General features: G+C 40.7%; 1 protein-coding gene and 1 long non-coding RNA gene across 3 annotated transcripts in view; both read left to right on the top strand.

The window, feature by feature from the left end:
• LOC108873102 (fibronectin type III domain-containing protein 4) overlaps nt 1–9,327 on the top strand; it is a 48,419-nt gene extending 39,092 nt beyond the window's left edge. For both annotated transcript variants that reach the window (XM_018661229.2, XM_018661232.2), the window contains 5 exons: nt 3,800–3,901; nt 5,602–5,704; nt 5,790–5,879; nt 6,374–6,540; nt 8,019–9,327. In XM_018661229.2, coding sequence (XP_018516745.1) covers nt 3,800–3,901; nt 5,602–5,704; nt 5,790–5,879; nt 6,374–6,540; nt 8,019–8,060 — 504 coding nt within the window. In that variant the 3' untranslated portion in view covers nt 8,061–9,327. The remainder of the gene's footprint in view (nt 1–3,799; nt 3,902–5,601; nt 5,705–5,789; nt 5,880–6,373; nt 6,541–8,018) is intronic.
• Nucleotides 9,328–11,781: 2,454 nt separating this feature from the next.
• LOC108873121 (uncharacterized) lies at nt 11,782–13,782 on the top strand. The gene is made up of 3 exons (XR_001959364.2): nt 11,782–12,339; nt 13,120–13,190; nt 13,382–13,782. It is a non-coding gene; the product is annotated as an uncharacterized LOC108873121 (long non-coding RNA).
• The last annotated feature ends 6,527 nt before the right edge of the window (nt 13,783–20,309 follow it).

Below are 20,309 nucleotides of genomic sequence, written 5' to 3'. Positions count from 1 at the left end.
TTAAGGAAAGGAGCTTCAGTGTTTCCTATCTTTAGCAGAGGAGACACTGGACCTTCCTTTACGAAAGGAAAGGAGAGAATGCCATCCCACAATTCCAGTCGTAGTTTCAGATCCACAAATATGTGGGCACATCAGAGCTCCTGTTTCATGTTTGTGACACAATCCAAAACTTCTGAAAATCTCCTGCAGGTTATAAATAACAACACATTTTATCTTTGCAAACAGAAATGATGATCAGGGAAATGAGATCACCTCCAGGTAGACCTCTATCCTCGCTCGCTAACTGCTCTTCATACACTCTCCAGCTCACTCAACGTGTCGATATTTTTCTCTGATCAAAACCTAATTCTTTATTTTGCTAATTAACTGAGCGACTCTACGATCTCTCCCTGGAGTCCACGTGGCCCCGGTTGCATCACAGTAATAGACATTTCACATTAACCCCTCGCTCGTATTTCACCACATTACGTTACATCTCCTGAAACCTCGGCGCTGCAAACTCAGCTCGGCTCACTCTCTAATCAGTTTTTACCACCCACAGTTTGGCAAAAAGCAGAATCAGACATTAGCTGAGCTTCTGAGTGGGAGTTGTCTCCATTAGTGGAAATTATTTGGCCGGGACTCGTCTCACAGGAGGAACATCCACAGCAGCAACGATGCCAAACAACTCTTGTATTTATTTATTTTATTTTTTTCCTTTTAAAGTCGCCTCACGTCTGACTCAGAATCCATCAACCTTGTGGCATTTTCTAGAAAACAGAGGATGGAGGGGGGATGTACGACATCTCCTCCTCCTGCCATAACCTCAGAAAGCACTTATGTAAAAACCTTACTCAAATATTAATAAGGGAGGTGATGGGAGCAGGTAGATGTAGGTTTTATCTATTGACTTCTTTTTTTGAAGCAGAGGAAATGCAGTTATATAAAGGCAGCTGCTTCTTGTCAATCACATTTTTGTCTTAGAGACCAACTTCTTAATAGATAATAAAACAAGCAACAATTGTTCAGCTGCGTGCGTGTGTGGTTTGAATCCTCGTACACAAGCCGCTTTATGGAGGATTATTCCACATACAGTATCTTTTCTGGCGAACAAGCCAAGCCTTCTGTTTGTGAAGGAGAAACAGGACGAGTGAATCTGCTCTAGACAAAGAGTTTTCGAGCTTCACTCATCTGAAGTCTTTCCAAATCCCAGAGCGCCGGCTGCCGAGATTCACACATTACGCAACAGCACTCACTCGCTTGCAGAGGAAGTAACCCAATTTAAGATTTTATATCTGAAACTCACAACAATCCTGATTCATAAATCCCAACCTATGACAGACACAAGGTTAATTGATGATTATATGAATATGTGGGTAAAATAAATCCATGCTGGCTCTTTCAGATAGCATCTGTTGTCAACAACAGAGCGGAGATTTGTTCCTGCTGACTTCCTCTCTGACCTAAAAATAGTTACACAACCAAACTTTATCTTCACCTGTGGAGTCATCAAAGAGGGAACATTTTACCGAGGTTACCTGGAGCATGACAGTCGTAGCTCCTCTGCCCCCGCTGAAGCTTTTTAGAAGGGATCTGAGGGGGTTTGTTTGATGGGTTTGTCTCAGCTGAACCATAACAAACCTCACTACAACAAATCTGTCCAACGGAAAAGAAAAACTCAGGGTGAATTCTTGTTTTGATCTTTTCTTTTACAGCAATGGAAATGGAGCAAAACTGCAAATCCTCTCATCTAATAAGTTTAGTCCTTCTTTTAGAGTAATGCTGCTAGAATAAAATAATTTAATGATCTCAATACACTTCACCTTCCTAGGATGCTGTTTATCACTGGTCAGATCTATTTTGCCTCCTCTACTTGTGCAGTTTCAGTTTGATATAATCACTACATCTTGTTTGGCTCTGGAAAACTTTAAAGGGAATGTTGAAGAAGCAAAAAGGTGCAAAAATGTAACATTTATTACCAAAAAATCCAAATTAAAGTCTTTTTTTGCTTCTCAGGTAATTTACAGTGGTATGGTGGTGATATTTTGTGTCCACTATGGGGTGTTATAACTCTCACTATACATTCAGACAGCACCACAAAGTGGTGAACTCACTTTGTACTAATTATACAGTAGTTATTCCTGTAATAGTTACTGTACAGAAGCATGGGGATGTGAAGTGCACATTTAAATAGCATGCTGCGTTCAGGGACATTTTGCATGTCATGTCGAGACATTAAGCTTTTAGCGTGAGTGAAGACACGTTTAATTACTTTAGGACACTGGTGTTTTCAGAAGCCTTTTCGCCTGAATGAGCCATTTGGTTTTTTGTTGTCCTGCCAGTTGCTTCAGCTGCGTTTTTTCTTTAAATTCTGTACATTTGTCCAGAATCGGAGAAACTTGCATAATCACCGTTGAGTCACCAGTGCTGATTAACAACCCTTTTAACCCCTGAGAAGACGTCGTGTAGTCTCCACAATAAAATCCCTCCTTGCTGACCCGTCGCTTGCGGCGCTGCCAGAGGAGCAGGAGACACGGCTCTGACTCTGCTGAGTCTCTGATGCAGACATCTGGAGGGCCTCGAGCGTCCTGCCAGCCTCCTAATTATTGACTCTTCCTCAGCTTTGAGTGCTTTACAGCCACATTTACTCACTGAGAGACTTGTGTCTCGTTCTGAACCCAGACTTTAACGCCCACCACCGGCTGCATCATAGTAGACTTTAATCCAAAAAAAACTATTAATGGAGTTCTTACCGAACACTTTTCCAGCTTAAGTCACAAAAAAAAACACACAGCTGTTGATTATGCAAATGTTAGCTTCTCATGAACATGAAAATAAGCAATTTATTATGTTTTTATGAAGTTTTGTGAGTGGTTTTTTGCACTTAAAACAACATGAAAACAAACAAACCTCAAAGAAAAAAGTAGGAAGTTCATGAAAAATGTTTATTTTTCAAATAACAACAGATCAGATAACTACTTGTACACAGACAGTTTTGCTGTGTCCCCTCAACTTTATGGAGTTTCATATTATTGTTTTTGTTTTAATGCCTCAAACTCGACTGTTTTGGTTCATTTTTATTGCTCTCACAGTGTTTTTCAGGTGACAGACAAATGAAGTAGCTAGCTAAATGTAGCATTTACCAGCTAAAGAGACAAATATTGCCTTCAGAGTTGGTACAGACCAAAAGCAAGCTAAAAAGCTGAAGCTAAAAGAGAGGGAATACTGGCTAAAAAGGACACAGAAACAAGCTAAAATGCTAATGTTGCTCCTTATCTACAGCCAACAAATCAACCTTATTAATTTGTCAGTGTTGTGTGTTTCTGCTGCCCCCATGTGGCCAAAAAGAGCTCAACAACTTACATTTACAGAATATTTTCTGACTCCAGCTTGTTACAGAGTGATATGATCTCTAAAATAAGAATACATTCACTCTGAATTACCCTGAGCAACCTCTGCACAGTGACTTTGAACTGATGCCATCAAGATAAAAGTCAACTATTTCTTTTCATCGGGTCAAAATCAGTTCATGCATAAACTGGTTTTGGAGATATTTCTGCACAGGCTCTGTATTAGCCGAGTATCTGTGCCTGCATGTGGATTATTTCTGTGTTTCTTCCAAATGATGATTTGCTGGTGTTACCTTGCCTGCAGACCTAATTTCCCCCGGTGGGACAGGAAGTGTTTGAGCTGAATTCATATGAGGTGAAGCTGCTTTGTTACAGTGAGAACTGTATTTGTCTTGAAGTGGTGAAACAATGCAACAGATGAGTTATACTGTGAAATTAGACCGCAGTGCCCTCGTGTGTCTCGTCTCCAGAGGCAGGACGGCCTGATGCAGCGCTCCATCCGAGAGGTGAACACGTCCAGCCGCTGGTGTGTGCTCTGGGACCTGGACGAGGACACGCACTACAGCGTCCAGGTGAGACGGTTTCTGGGTTTTCTGTCGTGTTTGCAGACGAACCAAACATTTTTGATATAGGGAATAATTCAGACATATTTCTCTTTCTTCTGCTGATGAAACTGTTTATTATTCTGTTGCTTTAACCCTTAATGTGACAAATATTTTTGAAAGAACTTTGGTGCAGCAGCTCATCGAGTCTGTGGGCAGCAAACTGGATACTTACCAGCTCGTATATGAAAGAAACCGTAGCACAGGAGGATATAGTTGTTTCTGTTTTTGATTATTTTGTGTCTCTTCTTGTAGTTTTGCATCTCTGTACTCGTTCTGCATCATTTTGTGGTTCTTTTGTCTAAAGCCTAAAACTACAGCTAGTGCTCTCATCTTAGATTTTACATCTGAAGACTAGACTAGACGTTAATCTTCAAACAACAAATGGTTAGGTTGTCACAAGGAAAGCAGCAAATTAAAATCTGCAGGGAAACTTAAATCAAGGAACTTCATTGATAATAAATTTTCATATATAGAAATGAACTCTTATTTTTATTAACCTCCTCTCAGTGTTTAATTAACACACTGACAACACTTTCTTTATGGCACATTTAATCATTATTACAGCTCAGACCAGCTTAAATCAAAAGCCAGCACAAAACTGCAGCTCCTCTCTGAAGGAGGAGCGTCTAATGTGTTTCCATTATCACGACTCTATTAAACTTTTTATAATCCATTATAGCTTAATAGACGGATACAGATTGTCCTTCACTCTGAGGGCTCGGTTAAATATGCTCCTCAGCCAGTGGATGTCCTGCAGAAGTGTCATTGAGCAAAGCACTGAAGCGATGCCAAGACGGGGGGGGCTGAGATTTGACCTCTGACCTCCCTGAGGAGGCGAGGAAAGTGAAAAAAGAGATTTTCTCTATGTTTTGGTTTCAGCTCTTTTTTTTACTCATTTTGTTTTATGAGATTTTCTCTGTGGAGTCAGGTGAAGAGTTTATCATTAACCAGACTTTTTTCCTCAAGGACAGATATCAAACTTGCAACTTGCCAATTAGAGAAGTCTTTTGGATACTTTCACATGAATTCAAGGACTCATTTTGAAATGTTTTGTGCCGTACCCACCTCTGCTAGTTATTTTCCCACAATGACTTGCAACTACCTCCACAGAAAGCTCTCTGCGTTCAACCTCCGGGTTCAGCGTGTGGGTGGAGGCAGCAGTGTCTGCAGCACTGTGGGACCTCTTGTGGATGTAATTGTGGTGGATATCTCTCTTTGTGTGATTGTTGAACTTGCTGTTATCACAGCTGCTAGAAATATCTCTGTGTCCTGTTTGAGTCAGAACTACGCCATTAAACTCAATGTCTTCATTTTTAATGGTTTTTCGCTTTCTTTAGTTGCTGAAAACCTCCCGAAAAAGTCCCTAAATGAGCTGTGGCTCTAATCTGTGTTCCCTCTTATTATCTCTCATGCTCTCTCTCTGCTTCTACATTTACAGTGCCATTTGTCCTCCAGTGATCACTCAGGATCCCGGCCAAAAACCAGAGCGCCATTTGCTCGCTAAATACACCCTCGCGAGCCAGCTTCTTCTCATCGTTACATAATGTCATCCTCTGTTAATGACAGGCTGGGTTTTAAAGTGTGCTCTGATTATATGGCTCCATCTTAGCTTCAGTATTTCCTTGAAAATGTGAGTTTTCACCTCTTTTATTTTCACTTTTTTTCAGGTGCAGTCCGTCGGGCCGCACGGCGACAGCCAGCCCAGCCGTGCCATCCACTTCAGGACTCTGGAGAGAAGCGACCACTATCCAGCCGGAGTCCTGGACCACCGTAAATAATCACAAATACACGTGTACAGACACACAAAGTCAGGAAATAACAAAATATAAATGTGTAAATGTGGATTTGTCCTCAGACGAACCAGCGATGGAGGGACTCGGGATGACTCCTCACCTACAGACAGGAGAGCTGCTCATTATCACCACTGTGCTGCTGCTGTGGGCAGGTCAGCCTTGATATATATGTGTGTGTGTGTGTGTGTGTGTGGGTGTGTGGATGTGTCTGCTTCACTGTGTGCAGATAAGGATGTTCTGGGAGAACACTCACAGATGGATTATGAGAGTGTGTCCCTGGGCTCACACATGTAAAAAGTCTCCCATCCCTCTCTACATGAGGGCAAGACTCACACATTCAGAGACTCTGTGTTTGTTGTTTTGTGTCTCTTTATGGTTGTTTTGTTTCTGGTCGTTCTGTTTGTTTACTGTTGTTTTGTGTCTCTTAATCATTCATTTGGGTCTCTTTGGTTGTTGTTCCTCTCTGTACTCATTCTGCATTTGTTTGCCACTTTCATTGGTTGTTGTGTGTCTTTTGTGGTCATTTGTAATGTTTTGTGACAATTTGTGGTCATATTTCTGCCACACACAAATGACAACACCCTTTTCTTCTCTCTCTTGCATTTGACTTTGTCTCCACTTCCTCAACTGTAATCGTCCTCCCCAGCCGTCATCGCCCTGTTCTGCCGACAGTACGACATCATCAAGGACAATGACTCCAACGGCACCAAGGAGAAAGCCAAGAGGCCGCTGGTCCGCGCCACCTCCTCCTACTACAACGCCTCGGCCGGAAGCTCGCCCATCTACCACAACGGAGCCGTGCGCAGCAGCAGGGTGAACATTTAGAAAACTTCTCCTCCTTCCCCGACTCTTCTCCCGAGCTTTTGTGTTGTTTGCTGCACCTCTCTATAATGCATGATCATTCTTGGCTGCCAGGAATATTTTGTTTTCCTCTGAAGGGCCTTTGTAGTTGCATCAGAGATCTCCTAGCAACCAGAGCTGCTGCCATCATGGCTAAATATAAAACTTCCAGGCTGGAAAACAGAGAGCTAGCTGCAGAAGCTCGTTGGGCTTGTTGCTGTGCATCTCTTCAGAGACGTGCTCGGCAAAAGTGAAACATCTGACGAGGAAGGTTTATAATGATAAACTGGAGTTAGAGGCGAGACTGTCCTCACTGTCACAGCCAGCTAGCTAGAACATTTAAAACAGCTCAATTTTACATTGTTTTTGGTGGTGGTCAGTGAGTTTTACACAAATATATCTTGTATAAAACTCATTAATAATTAAATATAACCCGAGGCTGCTTTGCTAGACATTTATTTTCCTGACTGCGTAGTCCTGCTCACTGAACTGAAACACGGTATATTTTACCCATGATCCCTGGCTCCTGGAGCAGGAAGTGCTGTCACTCTAACAAATGCACCAACCTCCATTCAAATTTTTGATATTTTTAAAGTTTCCTGGCTGGATATCAGAGATGAACACGGGTTTTCAATGACTTCTGAGTCTTTTTAACTGACCTACAGTTCGGCATTGCTCTTGAACTTGTTGGGCTGCTGACTATCACTCAGTTAGAGGGAGATTGTACCTGTTCATCATCAACAACAGGTGCTCAGGAAGCAGAGTGGACCATCACAATGATTCAGAAATTGGTATTTTATGGTAAAATAGTTATGTTAGTTATAATAGTTAGTTATGTTGCTTGGAATAATATCAACCAAAATTTGGCAGCACAGGATGAATTTATAATTGAAAATGATCAACTCGGGGTAAACATATGTTTTTGGTTCAGTTTTGGAGCCAAAACTCCAGAGCAGAGATAAGTCAAAAGCAACAACAAGACACAATGTCCTTTCACGTCTGGTTGCCTTGATAACAAGGACGTGCCTCTCCATCCTCCCTGCAGTCAGACTTATTTTCCATTTTCTGTCATTTTTTTTTCCACCAAACCCGAACCCAAACGCAATTAAGTGAGAAGTGCATCCGAGCCCATTGGGACGCATTAGATTTGTGCTTTAAATGTCAAGCTGTCTCACATGAGTGGAACAGTTCATTGATTAGCTAATAAATCTTTGACAGACGTTTTATATATATATATGTGTGTATATATATAAATATATATATATATACACATATATATATATATATATAATGTATTACAGCACGTGGCGGCGCATGTGAATCTGACCCACACACTGTCGTCCTGAGCTGTATGAGTCATGTTTATATATGCGACCCTCTCCATCTCTTTCTGTTTATGACTCATGTGTTTATGCACACAGCTTCTATCTCACTGTTTCCTCTTCTTTCAGCTCCACAGAGCTTCCTCCTCCATCAGCATCATTAGAGTCTGAGTCCGGACGGTTTGGTTTAAAGACTCTCTGCCGTGCTGTGCAGGACGGGGCGGAGCTGAGGATGTGTGGTGGCAAACTTGGGGAATTTATAGACCTAATTTATTGTAAAATATGGACAAAGTGAGAAACACAAAGTGAGAAATGCAAATCTAATTCAAATCAAACTAAGGAGTCGCACTGTGGATGACTGCTGCCCTCTAGTGGCAGAAGACGGCAGCATTAAAACATCACAGCTGTTTGGAGCTTTCCCAGCAAAAAGAAGATGTATTTTCAACTAATATCCTGTTGTATAAAGACGTTTTCTTCTCTCTGATGTCAAAGACTAAAATGTGAATAACCGCCAGCATGTCGGCCAAGTCCTCTCCGCCTCAATTTAATTGATTCTCCAACACATCTGTGTGTGTGTGTGACTGTTTGTGTGATTTATACATTTTTAAATTTCCAATCAGTAATTAGATGTACAGTACTAACATCAAAAGCAGTGTATTATATGTAATTAGAATATGTACATAGATAACTTGAAGGCAGGTAAGTTGAAGTAATTGAAACAAATATTTGAATGTATATGATGATGGTGTTGGAGGCTGAAAAACACGCAGACTTCACACTGTAAGCTTTCATCAACAGTTTAATTAAATCATTAACTCAGTGTAATTAGATCTGAACATTAATCTAAGTTGTTTAGCAGACTTCCCTTGAATTTTCTGCAGTTGAAAACTAGGCAGCAAATCCTGTCAATTTAAGAAAACTTAAATTTAACTTGTTTTTCTTAAGTTGACCTCACACTGTCAAGTCTTGTGTTTACACGTGTCTAACAAAGCTTTAATTATCACATTTAATATTGTTCGACTTCAGCCCCTCATCTCCTCTAATTAGTTTGATTGAGATTGACAGGGACACAGACTTTATCTCAACATGCAATAACTGTAAAAACTGTGTTTAAATATATGAGATAATAGATTTAAAATCAAGTATTTCCTTGTGTTAATCAGTAATTTTATCTTTGTCTTGGCTGGATCATTAAGAGTGGTTGCTGGATGATGATGAGTTGTGAAACCATTAAGGTGTCTGAAAATGAAACCCTTAAGTTGTTTGGCAGCTTCTTGAATCACAAGAACCTGTGTGTGTTCTGTTTTTTCTATTTTTAGTGGTTCAGTTTCAGTCAGTCTTTCACTGTGTATCTGAGTGGATCAGGAGTCTGCTGAAAATTTCTTAATCTCTGTATTCTCCAGTTTCAATAAACATGCAGTAGGATGATTAACAGACACCCAGGCATTAATCCTGTTCGCTTCTGTGTCAATGTATGTGTGAACAACAAATACAACTGATATTCTGTTTTAATTAGTCAGAAATTAGTCATGTAAAATGTTAAGATATGTCACTGTAATGTTTTGTTTTGTTTGCTTTTTGACAGGCTGTGACATTAGATGCAGTACGTGAAGTGGACAGCAGATGGCACCAATACTCTATCAGATACAGGTTGTATTCTGTAAGATAGATAGATTAATTGGTACATGCCGAATTAGCTATTAGAAGCCCCAGTTTGTAGTTTACTCATGGATGTACAGATAACTATCACTGATTTATTTTAATGCTGAAGAAAACTTAAAAACCTGATGGTTCTCAGGCAAGTTCTGGGCTGATTTCAAAGCAGATTTATGGACATTTAATCACAGTTGACACTGGAGATAATGTTATCTTCTGTCACACTGAATGTCACATTATTATCAGTGGAGGATATTAAATACATTTAGTCAAGTCCTGTCCATTTTCTGCTGCATTATACTTGTACTACACTACAATTCAGAGGTAAATCTTTTTACTCTACTACATTTATTTGACAGCTTTAGTAACTTGTTATTTAGTAATTTAGCTACTTTTTACTTGGTAATCATGAGTAATACAAACAGATTTAGTGCAAAAACAACATTTAACAAGATGTAAAATAGAATAGAATTTATTCTGTGAGTATTAGTGTTGTGTGTTGGTTCACAGTGAAAAACCACAGGTTTCCCCTGCAGGTGGAGGTGGTCAGAGTGAAAACAGATGAATAACACTGCTGTTCTGTCGTGTTGCTGCAGTGGATAAGGTATGAATATTTTTCAAAGGGATGCATATATTTCTGGTTGATTTGAATAAAGGCAAATGTCAGTGTTCACCCCACAGTGAACATGAGCTGCAGCTTCAGGGTTTCTTGGGTCAGAGGTCACAGGAGGGACTTCCAGATCGCCTGAAAATACGTTGCTGCCATATTTTGTCTTTGTCTTCAGCCTCTCCTCGCTCCTTCAATCTCTTTATTCCATGTTTAAGGAAAACAAAAGGCAGGAAAGTGGAGGAATCCATGGCGAGGGGTGAGGTAAAGGGCAGGTCGCCCCCGCTGTCAGACTGAAATATCACAGCTTGCCCGGGGCTCGTCTTCGTCTCTGATGCTCCGGGGGAAGTTTGTGACAAGTCGGGGAGGGGGGGTAATATTGAAGGAAAGAGGGGGAGCGTCTGCCAGAGAGAAGCCACCAGGGGAACGAGATCGATCAAGTGCTTTTGACTGAATCACTGATGTTGTGCCATCAAGATTTCCATTGAGGGAAACGTTGAGAAAATCATGGCTCCCAGGTACCAGAGGATCTCATTCTAAAGTTAATGAGATTTTAATCCAACATATATAACAGCACCCTCCACGGTGACATTTAAAGAAGTCATTAAATGGTGATGGGTGAGAACAAGGGGGGAGACAGGGTGGCAAATTGTGTCTTTCCTTTTTGTCTAAATGTCTTGTACTTTTACCCCAAGTACACTAGTATGAATACAGGCATGAAATTTGGATGAGTTTAGTGTTAATTAGCACCTCAAATACCCTAAACTAAGGCGAACATGGTAAACAATGGAGATTTAATTGGATAAAAAGTAGAAATTGATCTGTTTTATTAGATAATATATTTGTATTATTGATACAAATTCATCAATATGTTTAGCATTGTAGCAGTTAGCTTCACATATAAAGTTTCTAAATGACAATTCTGATCATATTTTTAATTTCACACAAACACAATGTTTCAGATTCTTGTTTGTGATTGGACTTTAGTAGCAGAAAATTATAAAATTCAGCTTGAGAGAGAAACTGAAGAATAAACTGAATTTCACATTTTAAGATGAAAAAATGTTAAAAGACTTTTTTTTTTCTAAAAGTCTAAAATCCTAATTTGATAAGTGAGTATGACTGCCCTCCTGTGGATTAATGTGGTACTACAACGAAGAGCATCTGCCTTATGTGTGTTTCTACATTATTTTACTTTATTCATATCTAAATTAAATTTATTTCTTAGTTAAGACATTAAATTGATTTAACTTAATTTTATTTAATTTTAGGTTAAATTAAGACTCCTGGTTTACCTGCAGAGCACAATAATGAAGCAGAATAATCCTCTGTAACTCATTTAACATGTAAGTATGACTGCCCTCCTGTGGACTAATGAGGTACTAGAACAAAGAGCATCTGCCTTATATTATGTGTGTGTTTCTACATTATTTTACTTTATTAATATCTAAATTAAGCTTCTTTCTTAGTTAAGACATTAAATTAATTTAAATTAATTTTATTTAATAGAGCATCTGCCTTATGTCTATGTGCTGGACTAAGTGTCTCTGACTAGATAGCCTAGGGAGTAAGGCGACTGCTCTGATGTTTGGAGGTTTTGGGTTCAATCCTCAGAGACTACAATGAGTTTTAAAGCCCAGCATCCAAAATAAACACTCAAAGGCTCAAATAAAAAGGGTGCAATTGTCTGACTGGATAGCACAGATGGTTAAAACACTGACTAGTAGTTCAGACGTTGAGAGTTCAAGTCTCATAAGGTTCAATTAATTTTTGGGGCAGCAGTAGAGATTAGGTTAGGATAGGGGCAAAGAGCAGCAGTAAGAGGAGGGGATGTTACTTTCTTGGAACATGTAGGTGGGGTCTGTGCTTTTGGAGATTTAAACATTGGTAACATTGGTAACTATTGCTTAAAATATCCAGTTAACTTCCTTTTATACATACAAAGTTTAATAAGTTCAGTATTTCTGTCCATATTTTGCTTTTGTCCTTAAATTCAAAACACAAAGTTTCAGATTCCTGTTTGTGATTGGACAGAAAACACGTTAAGTAGCTCGTTTGCGTCTTACATCATGACGGGGTCATGTGTATACAATGGAGACGCCTTCACAGGCTCTCCTAATACTATGGATTTTCCCCATTCATGACTGTATAAAACGATCAAAGCGAGAGACCAGGAGAGGCTACAAGGTAACGTAACATATTTAGCCATGTTTATGTTGCTGACTTGTTTTTTTGCTTCGGCTACAGCAGCTAATGATCGCTAACAACAAAGTGTTTTTTTCAGTGTACAACTTTGTCCGCTCTCTTGTTGCTGTGTTTTCTCCTAAAAAGTTGATTTGTTTACATTGATCGTGTTGTGCCTTGTTAAATGTTTTTTGAGGTAACATCATCATACTTGTGGACACAACCGTCACTAATGTAATGTGATTCCTCGGAGACTGAAGCTGTCATCTTTCTAATCTTGATCATTAATCTGATTGAGTTAAGGTTGTAGGGACTGTGTTAGTTGGTAATAGTTATTTTAAAGGATGTTGTTAGCTGGATAATTTAGCTAAACCAGCTAACGTACACTAACGCCAGTTGTCACTTGTTGCCACAGCAACGGTAAATAATGACGTCAACTCAAGCTGCATTGTAACTAGAATAAACTCGTATTTATTACTGTATTTAAGGATGCATGATTTGAGGGGTTAGTTCACCTCTAGATTATCACTGGTACTTAAATATACACGCTGATTTTAAGCTTATTTGAATTCCGATAATGTGTATTGATCTTAAACTGAATTATTTAGAAACATTTTAGGATACTGTCATTTTGATGTACTACTGTGACTTACTAATTATACCTTGTTCTAAGCCAGATGAGTTGGCATTTGCACCCAGTATCATCCTAGGTCCTGTGTGGATCATGGATGTAACACAACCTCATTGCTTTTTAATAATGGTTCTGTTGTTCTCTTGATGCAGAGGCTTCACTTGATCTCCATGAGTCAGCCCAGAGCCAGAGGATGTCACTGAGATGTTTCATGATTAACAAGGTAAATGAATTGTATTCATACGTGTAAATGTGCTTTCACTTAGATATCAAGACAGAAAATGTTTCACAGTTGAACCATATCAGGTAAAGAATATCTGTATTTTATATAGTAATAGGGAATCAAATAAAAATTCAGACAAAGTGATTCTCCTCAGTCTGTTGTTTACATGTTCTTTTCCCTGTGTATTTTAGTGCTGACACTGCAGAGCAAGATGAGGTTAATCTTCATCTGTGTGCCACAGACAAGAGATTCTGCCTCATCAACGATGGAGATGATGTTTCACCAGGCAGGAGCCATGCTGACTACCTCCACATCCATGCACAGCTTCACGTCATGGATGCTGAGTATTGCGACTTTGTGACTTTTTTGTTGAAAGAATTTTGCCAAAGTTGAGAATTTTCTTCAGGAACATTAACTTCCAGAGGCCTTGGGACAGAAGGTAATATGTTGACATGTAATATGACAAAGACACACTGGGTGGCGTCAGCTCAGGCTGTAGATTCAGTCATACTTGGCAAATGAAAACATGACTAACACAAATGTATGTCTTTGTTTGGCAATTGGATGTCATTGTGAAGATTAAATAATACAGCAAAGGTATTAGTGTCTCATTTACAAGAACTAAAACTGTCCAACTATAAATTAAATTCAGTTTTGTGGAAGTTTGAACGTTTCAGACTTGGGATTAAATTCAGTCAAAGATACTGTGGAGTATATCTTCCTGTGTTTGTGCAGAATTGGAATTGGACTAATGAATGGTTGGATCAGCTGTCTGTCATCCAGTCTAACTGATTACATCTGGGGTTTGTTTGGGCTTTATTTCCTCGCTGGAAAACATTGCAGGGCTATTACTGCAGCTCTATTCTGTTCATCTATTGGCAGAAATGGAATGTAACATTATAATAATTATAATAGTTGTGTTTTTGTTCCACCATGTTGCGCTGCCATGTTTCTACAGTGGCTGTATAGGGCCTTTCACATTTTTACATTGATGCCACAGCTTGTTACATATTAGCTGTTACCTGTAGTTTTACAGAACCTCCTCAGTTGGCAGACTAGTGGATGTCGTTTTGTCACCTGACAGCGATCGTAGACTCTCTGACAGGCTTGACACAGGAGGTGAGAGGGTTCAGGTATTCAGTTGGCTGCAATCTATGTTCTCACCACTGAATGTCACTACTTGGACTGTTCTCTTTTCTTTGCAACTTGCATGGGGATCAGTCAGCTCATTAACTGACACTGTGTCTTTCAAGATGTTTGCAGGACAGCCTATATTATGTAGCATGTAGAAATTTATACTTCTCTCGATTTAAAGTTTGCACTAGTTTCTAATTTCCTAAACAAGAAAATTATCTTCCATATAATATCTTTGGAAATTGACAAAACTTTCAAATATACCTGTAAGTAGTTCACCTAAGACACTAGATACTGTGGCAAGAAAACTGTAAAGTATCTACACTGAGGTGTGTATGAAAACTTACAACAGCATGGTGAGGCTGCAGTTCAGACCTGACTTAGAGGGTGACTGGACTGTACCAAGTCAGGTAGAGAGGGGCGTGTCAGCATAACTCTGATAGTCTGTCTAAGGTTTCCATATGTTGTTGTAATACATAGACTGACTTTAACTCAACTTAAATACTTTGAAGTAGTTCATGAAGCAGATTAATTGTGTATTAGTGATTAGTCTCAACAGGACAAGACATCATTACTTATAATATGCAAAAAAATAAAAAACTAACTAAATGGAAGATGTCAATTCAAAATACACATTTACATATTAAATAATTTGTCTTTCAACAAAAAAATCTGCAGCTAATGTCATAAAAATTGGGTATCTAAAGTTACTCTGTTTGGAGGTTTAAATTATCCTGGAAAATTACCAGTGGTCAATAGAGTGGGGAGCTGTTTAACTTCATTACCCTCACTGATATAAGTTGGGTGGACAAAATACAGACACATCAGTATGACACATTACAAATTATGACCATGACGAGCAGCTTACCTGCCTCGAATGTTTTATTTTACTGAAAACTTGGTGATGCTGATGAAAAATGTCTTTGAGAGTAAACAGTATTGTTCTCTCTGGAAGTTTAACCCCACCCCATGCAGTGGTTTTGTCTGAAGCTGGAGCTGGTGCTTAAAACACAGACAGGTGTCTGTTGAATGTATTAAGACTCTGCTGCTAAAGGGCGCCTCCTACTGGCCCAGGTAGTTATTACAACTACTGGAGAGCATTCAGCTGTCAAATAACCACCTAACTGGTTGGGTTTCATTTGTTTTGTGCTTTACTTTTAGACTACACTTAACCCAGAGGTGACTGTGAATCTTAAATTGATATTTATTCCTTGCTCAGCGATACACTGCCACACATTGGACTAACTTTATTAAAAGGTTGAAACTCCATGTTAGGTGCAGTGTTGCATTATCAGTATCACCACCTGGGGTGGGTCTGATTTCCTTGCAAGTACTGGAGGTGGGCGTGGCAGAAGGTCATCAGCACCTGAGTCAATCAGTCAATCAGTGCACCCCCCACCCCACCCACACACCCCCTCCCTCCCAAAATCTGAGATGATACGGCAACAACCTTATCTAATTTGACACAGAATGACCCTTCTGAAGTTCTTGGGTTTGATATTAAAGACCAGTAGTGACGTTTGAAGTCCAAGGCCCACCCTGAGCACTCCAAGAGTCTAAGAAATAAGGGTGAGCTGTCTGATCTCATGTCTGTAGGAACACTGCTTGGATGTTGTAAGGATGTGGGTTTGAAAACACTCAGAGAGAGGTTCTCAATGCAAAGGGTAGAGTAGCTTCAGTGATTTTGAAAGCCCAGCAGTCAAAGAAATAAAATGTCTTACTATATAGCTCAAACTGGAGGGAGACTGCCTTGCAACTCTGAGGTTGCAGTTTCAAATCTTGTCCCAGTCATTGAATTTTTAAAGTACAATACCCAAAGTGAAGGCTGAAAGGCACTCAGAGAGATCTTCCCAATGTGAAGGGTATGGTGGTGCAGTGGATTTGTTTGCGCCCTTAAGGTTGTCAGAGTCTGGGCGTGGCGGGTTCAAATCCACCCTGTTTCCAGTACATGTGGCATGAGATTTTGGGGTCGCTGCAGTGAGTTTTGAAGCCTAGCCCTCAAAGTAAACACTCAAAGGCTCAAAAAAAGAGTGTGTAATTGTCTGACCTGATAGCGCAGACTGGTAGAACAGAGATTGGTGTTCCTGAGGTTGTGAGTTCAATTCTTTGTTGGGGCAGTGAGTTTTTGAAGGCTGGTGTGCAAAAGAAAGGCTGAAATGCTTGGAAAAAGGAGCTCAGGTGTCTCACCACATAGGTCAGTGGTTAAAGAGACGGACCCAGAATCAAGAATTGGTGAGTTCAATTCTTGCTCGCGTAAAAGAGTTTTTGAAGACTGGTGTGCAAAAGAAAGGCTGAAATGCTTAAAGAAAGAGTCCTCCACTGTCTGACAAGATGGCGCAGACTGGTAGAACACTGACTCGTGTTCAAGAGTCGTGAGTTCAATTCTTGGTTGAGGCAGTGAGTTTTTGAAGGCTGGTGTGCAGATCACAGACTGAAATGCTTGAAAAAAGAAGCTCTGGTGTCTCACCACATAGGTCAGTGGTTAAAGAGACGGACTGGGAATCAAGAGTTGGTGAGTTCAATTCTTGGTTGAGACAAAGAGTTTTTCACGTTCAACTGCCAAAATGAAGAAGCCAAATGCGCCACGAGCATTAGTCACATCAGATCCTCAGTGGTGCAGTGGATTTGTCTGCAGGCAAGAGGTTGTGATTGGGAACCAAGAGGTTGCAGGTTCAAGTCTTGGTTGTGACAAAGAGTTTTTCACTTTCAACAGCCAAAATGAAGATGTCAAATACGCCCGGAGCTCTGTTCATATCAGATGCACGGTGGTGCAGTGGGTTCGTCAGCGGCCGGATGGTCGACTGGTCTGGGAGAGGCCAGTTCGAATCCCCTTCACTGCCAGCGTCTGGGTTAGGGGGTAGCAGGAGAGGACTAATTTAGTTCGGGGGGGGGAGGTAGCTGGGGGGGAGGGGCTAGATCAGGTGAGGGGGAGGGGCTAGATCGGGGGGGGGGGGGGCTAGGTAGGAGGAGCTAGAAGGGGGAGGGGCAGGTAGGAGGAGCTAGAGGGGGGCGGGGCAGGTAGGAGGAGCTAGAGTAGGTAGGAGGAGTCAGGGGGTGGGGCAGGTAGGAGGAGTCAGGGGGCGGGGCAGGTAGGAGGAGTCAGGGGGCGGGGCAGGTAGGAGGAGCTAGAGTAGGTAGGAGGAGCTAGAGGGGGGAGGGGCAGGTAGGAGGAGTCAGGGGGAGGGGCAGGTAGGAGGAGCTAGAGTAGGTAGGAGGAGTCAGGGGGAGGGGCAGGTAGGAGGAGCCAGAGGGGGGGTGGGGCAGGAGGAAGGGAGGGAGTGACTTATTGGTTTTATAGGACATGCTTGTGCATACAAGGTGCTTTTGAAACTTTTTAGCCAGCAAGAACTGGAGCACATGGAACAAACATTTGGTAACTCTTACTTAAAATATCCACACATTTATCACATTTTCTGCATTTTTATTGTTGTTAGTGCAGTTTTACACTGTTAACTATTAACTTTAGCATTAGCTTTAACTTTAACATTAACTTTAACATTAGCTTTAACTTTAGCATTAACATTAGCTTTAACTTTAGCATTAACATTAGCTTTAACTTTAGCATTAACATTAGCATTAGCTTTAACTTTAACATTAACATTAGCATTAGCTTTAACTTTAACATTAGCTTTAACTTTAACATTAGCTTTAACGTTAGCATTAACATTAGCATTACAATGCTACAGCAGAACTAGCAGCAACAAAAGGTGCAGAGATACACTTGTGAATGGATGCAACAAAGGTTAAATAACAAGGTCCAAACAAACAGCAGCGCAGACACGAGTGTATCTCCTCACCTCCCGTTTCTGAAAAACACAGAGAAGAAACAGATGTAGTTAGGTTAGGCTATGATTCTAGCAGGAGTTGAAATCTGCAAGGATTCTAGCATTAGTCAAAATCTGCAAAGTAAGCCAACAAAAGACTCACGTTTACACTTAAATTGAAAGATAACCATTTAATAACTGCACCGACAACAGTAAAAACGCAGAAAATGTGATAAATGCGTGGATATTTTAAGCGAGAGTTACCAAATGTTTGTACCACGTGCAGCAGTTCTCGCTGGCTCCGTCCGCGCGCGCCGGGTGTCAAAGAGGAAGTCGCTGTTTCCGGCGCGCCTTATATAGACGAGAGCGTGGGGGGAGGGGGGCAGTGCACTGGGGAGAGGAGGGGGGCGGCTGGACCTCACTCTGTGCAGGTCTCACGGGAATCGAATCCCGTTTCTGACACGTGTGTGATTCCCCCAAACAAAATGTCCCGTGAATAAATCACTATAAGATCGATGTTTTATTGTGTGAACTGCTGCGGACAACATATAAATCCACAGACGTTTGCAGAACAGTCAGTTTGTTTTATATTTGTGTTGCATTTAACACTTTGTCACGTATTTCTCTTGATTCAAACGACACTCGGAGGTTGTCGCTCAAATCTGACAAAGTGTCTGACTGGACTGTACCAAGTCAAGTAGAGAACAGAGGGGGGTTTCAGGTGATCTCCACCTTAGTTTGTGTTGAGCTGCCGAAGGCTCTGTGTTTCTTGTAATACTCTGACTGACTTCATCCCCACTTTAAAGTCTTTGACCGTTTCATGAACACACCACGCTTGCTCATGGTTTGAATTGTTGGGTCTCCTTATAAATATTATAATATAAAGAGCACGGTGTAAACCTGCTCTGTGTGTACAGCGCCTCGACATGACGTCTGTTATGATTTGACGCTGTATAAATAAATATTGACTTGACATCATCAGAGAAATCAGAAGAAAGCTGCAGCTGTTCTCAATTAAAAATGATTGCTATGAGTTTATGGGCCAACTTTTCTTTGAGCGTCTCCTGCTCCACAGCCTGAAAGTTAAAAAATAAAATAAAAGAACCCCCCACCCCTCTTCCCTCTTCCCCCTCCCGTGCAACCCCCACCCCGCACCCCCGCACCCCTAACCCTAACCCTAACCACAATCTCAGTTTATATAACGCCAGATCACAACAAAAGTTATGTGAGGGTTGGAATGATTAAATCAGATTCAGTTGTGATGGTCAGAATGTTTTATTTGAATGAAAACGTGCTGAGAAACGATCTTTATGATGAAATATTCCTGTTCCCTCTCTGTTGCTTCAACCCGCTCCATACAACACTCTGGTGTCACGGCGCTGACAGGTGTTTGTTCAACTTAGTCAAACTCTGCTTTTCGTTTGCGCCCCCTAGTGTTTCATCTTTACATTGCTATCAGTAAGGTTAGGTAGGATATGGGTTTAATTCATTTTATTGACCCTGAAAGCGAATATCTTCAGTAAAAATCCTTGAACAATAATGTGGCGCTATGATGGCTCTAACGGTGATCCTGCCGGAGTTTCCTGTGGTTTCAGGTGGATTAAGAATGATTTTACGCTCCCCGGCCGCTCTGACAAATGTTACACGTGTTTATTAGGGTATTTACGGTCAGAAATCCTGTTGTGTGTTTGTGTGTGGGAGGGGGCTCGAGGAAATCCGAGCATGCGCTGTATTGACTGTCATTTGGAACGGATCGATAGTCAATCTGACACGTTGTTGTTTTCATGTCTTATTGTGAAACGTTGTCATAATATTCTGTCAACGTTTGAATAAAGTTTAAAAATGATCAATGTGATTTTATGGCAAATTTAAGGAGGCACGCAGAATCATATTCTTTATTTTCACTGTTTTACAGCAGGGAGTATTATGGACTTAATAAAAACAGATGTATGTACAAAAATAAAGTGACAGATCCCGTCTAAACCCGACTTCAGCTCCATTTGGACTGGATCTTTTTTAGAGGAGGTGGGCTAGTTTAACAATACCTGGCCCACCCACCCATACCTGCAGTAATCACAGCATATACATTTATTCACATATTTTTATTCTAAGTATGCAGAATTAGCTGCGATCATCTCCTGTCTGCAGTGAACCCATGGGCGTACAGACAGCTGTCACTGGATCACTGTGATACTGAAGAAAAGTTACAAACAAGTTCCAA

The sequence above is a fragment of the Lates calcarifer genome, linkage group LG7_2 (assembly GCF_001640805.2).
Source record: "Lates calcarifer isolate ASB-BC8 linkage group LG7_2, TLL_Latcal_v3, whole genome shotgun sequence".
Taxonomy (NCBI): domain Eukaryota; kingdom Metazoa; phylum Chordata; class Actinopteri; family Centropomidae; genus Lates; species Lates calcarifer.
Note: the sequence above shows the minus strand (reverse complement) of the source record. Positions and strands in the feature narration are given on the sequence as shown.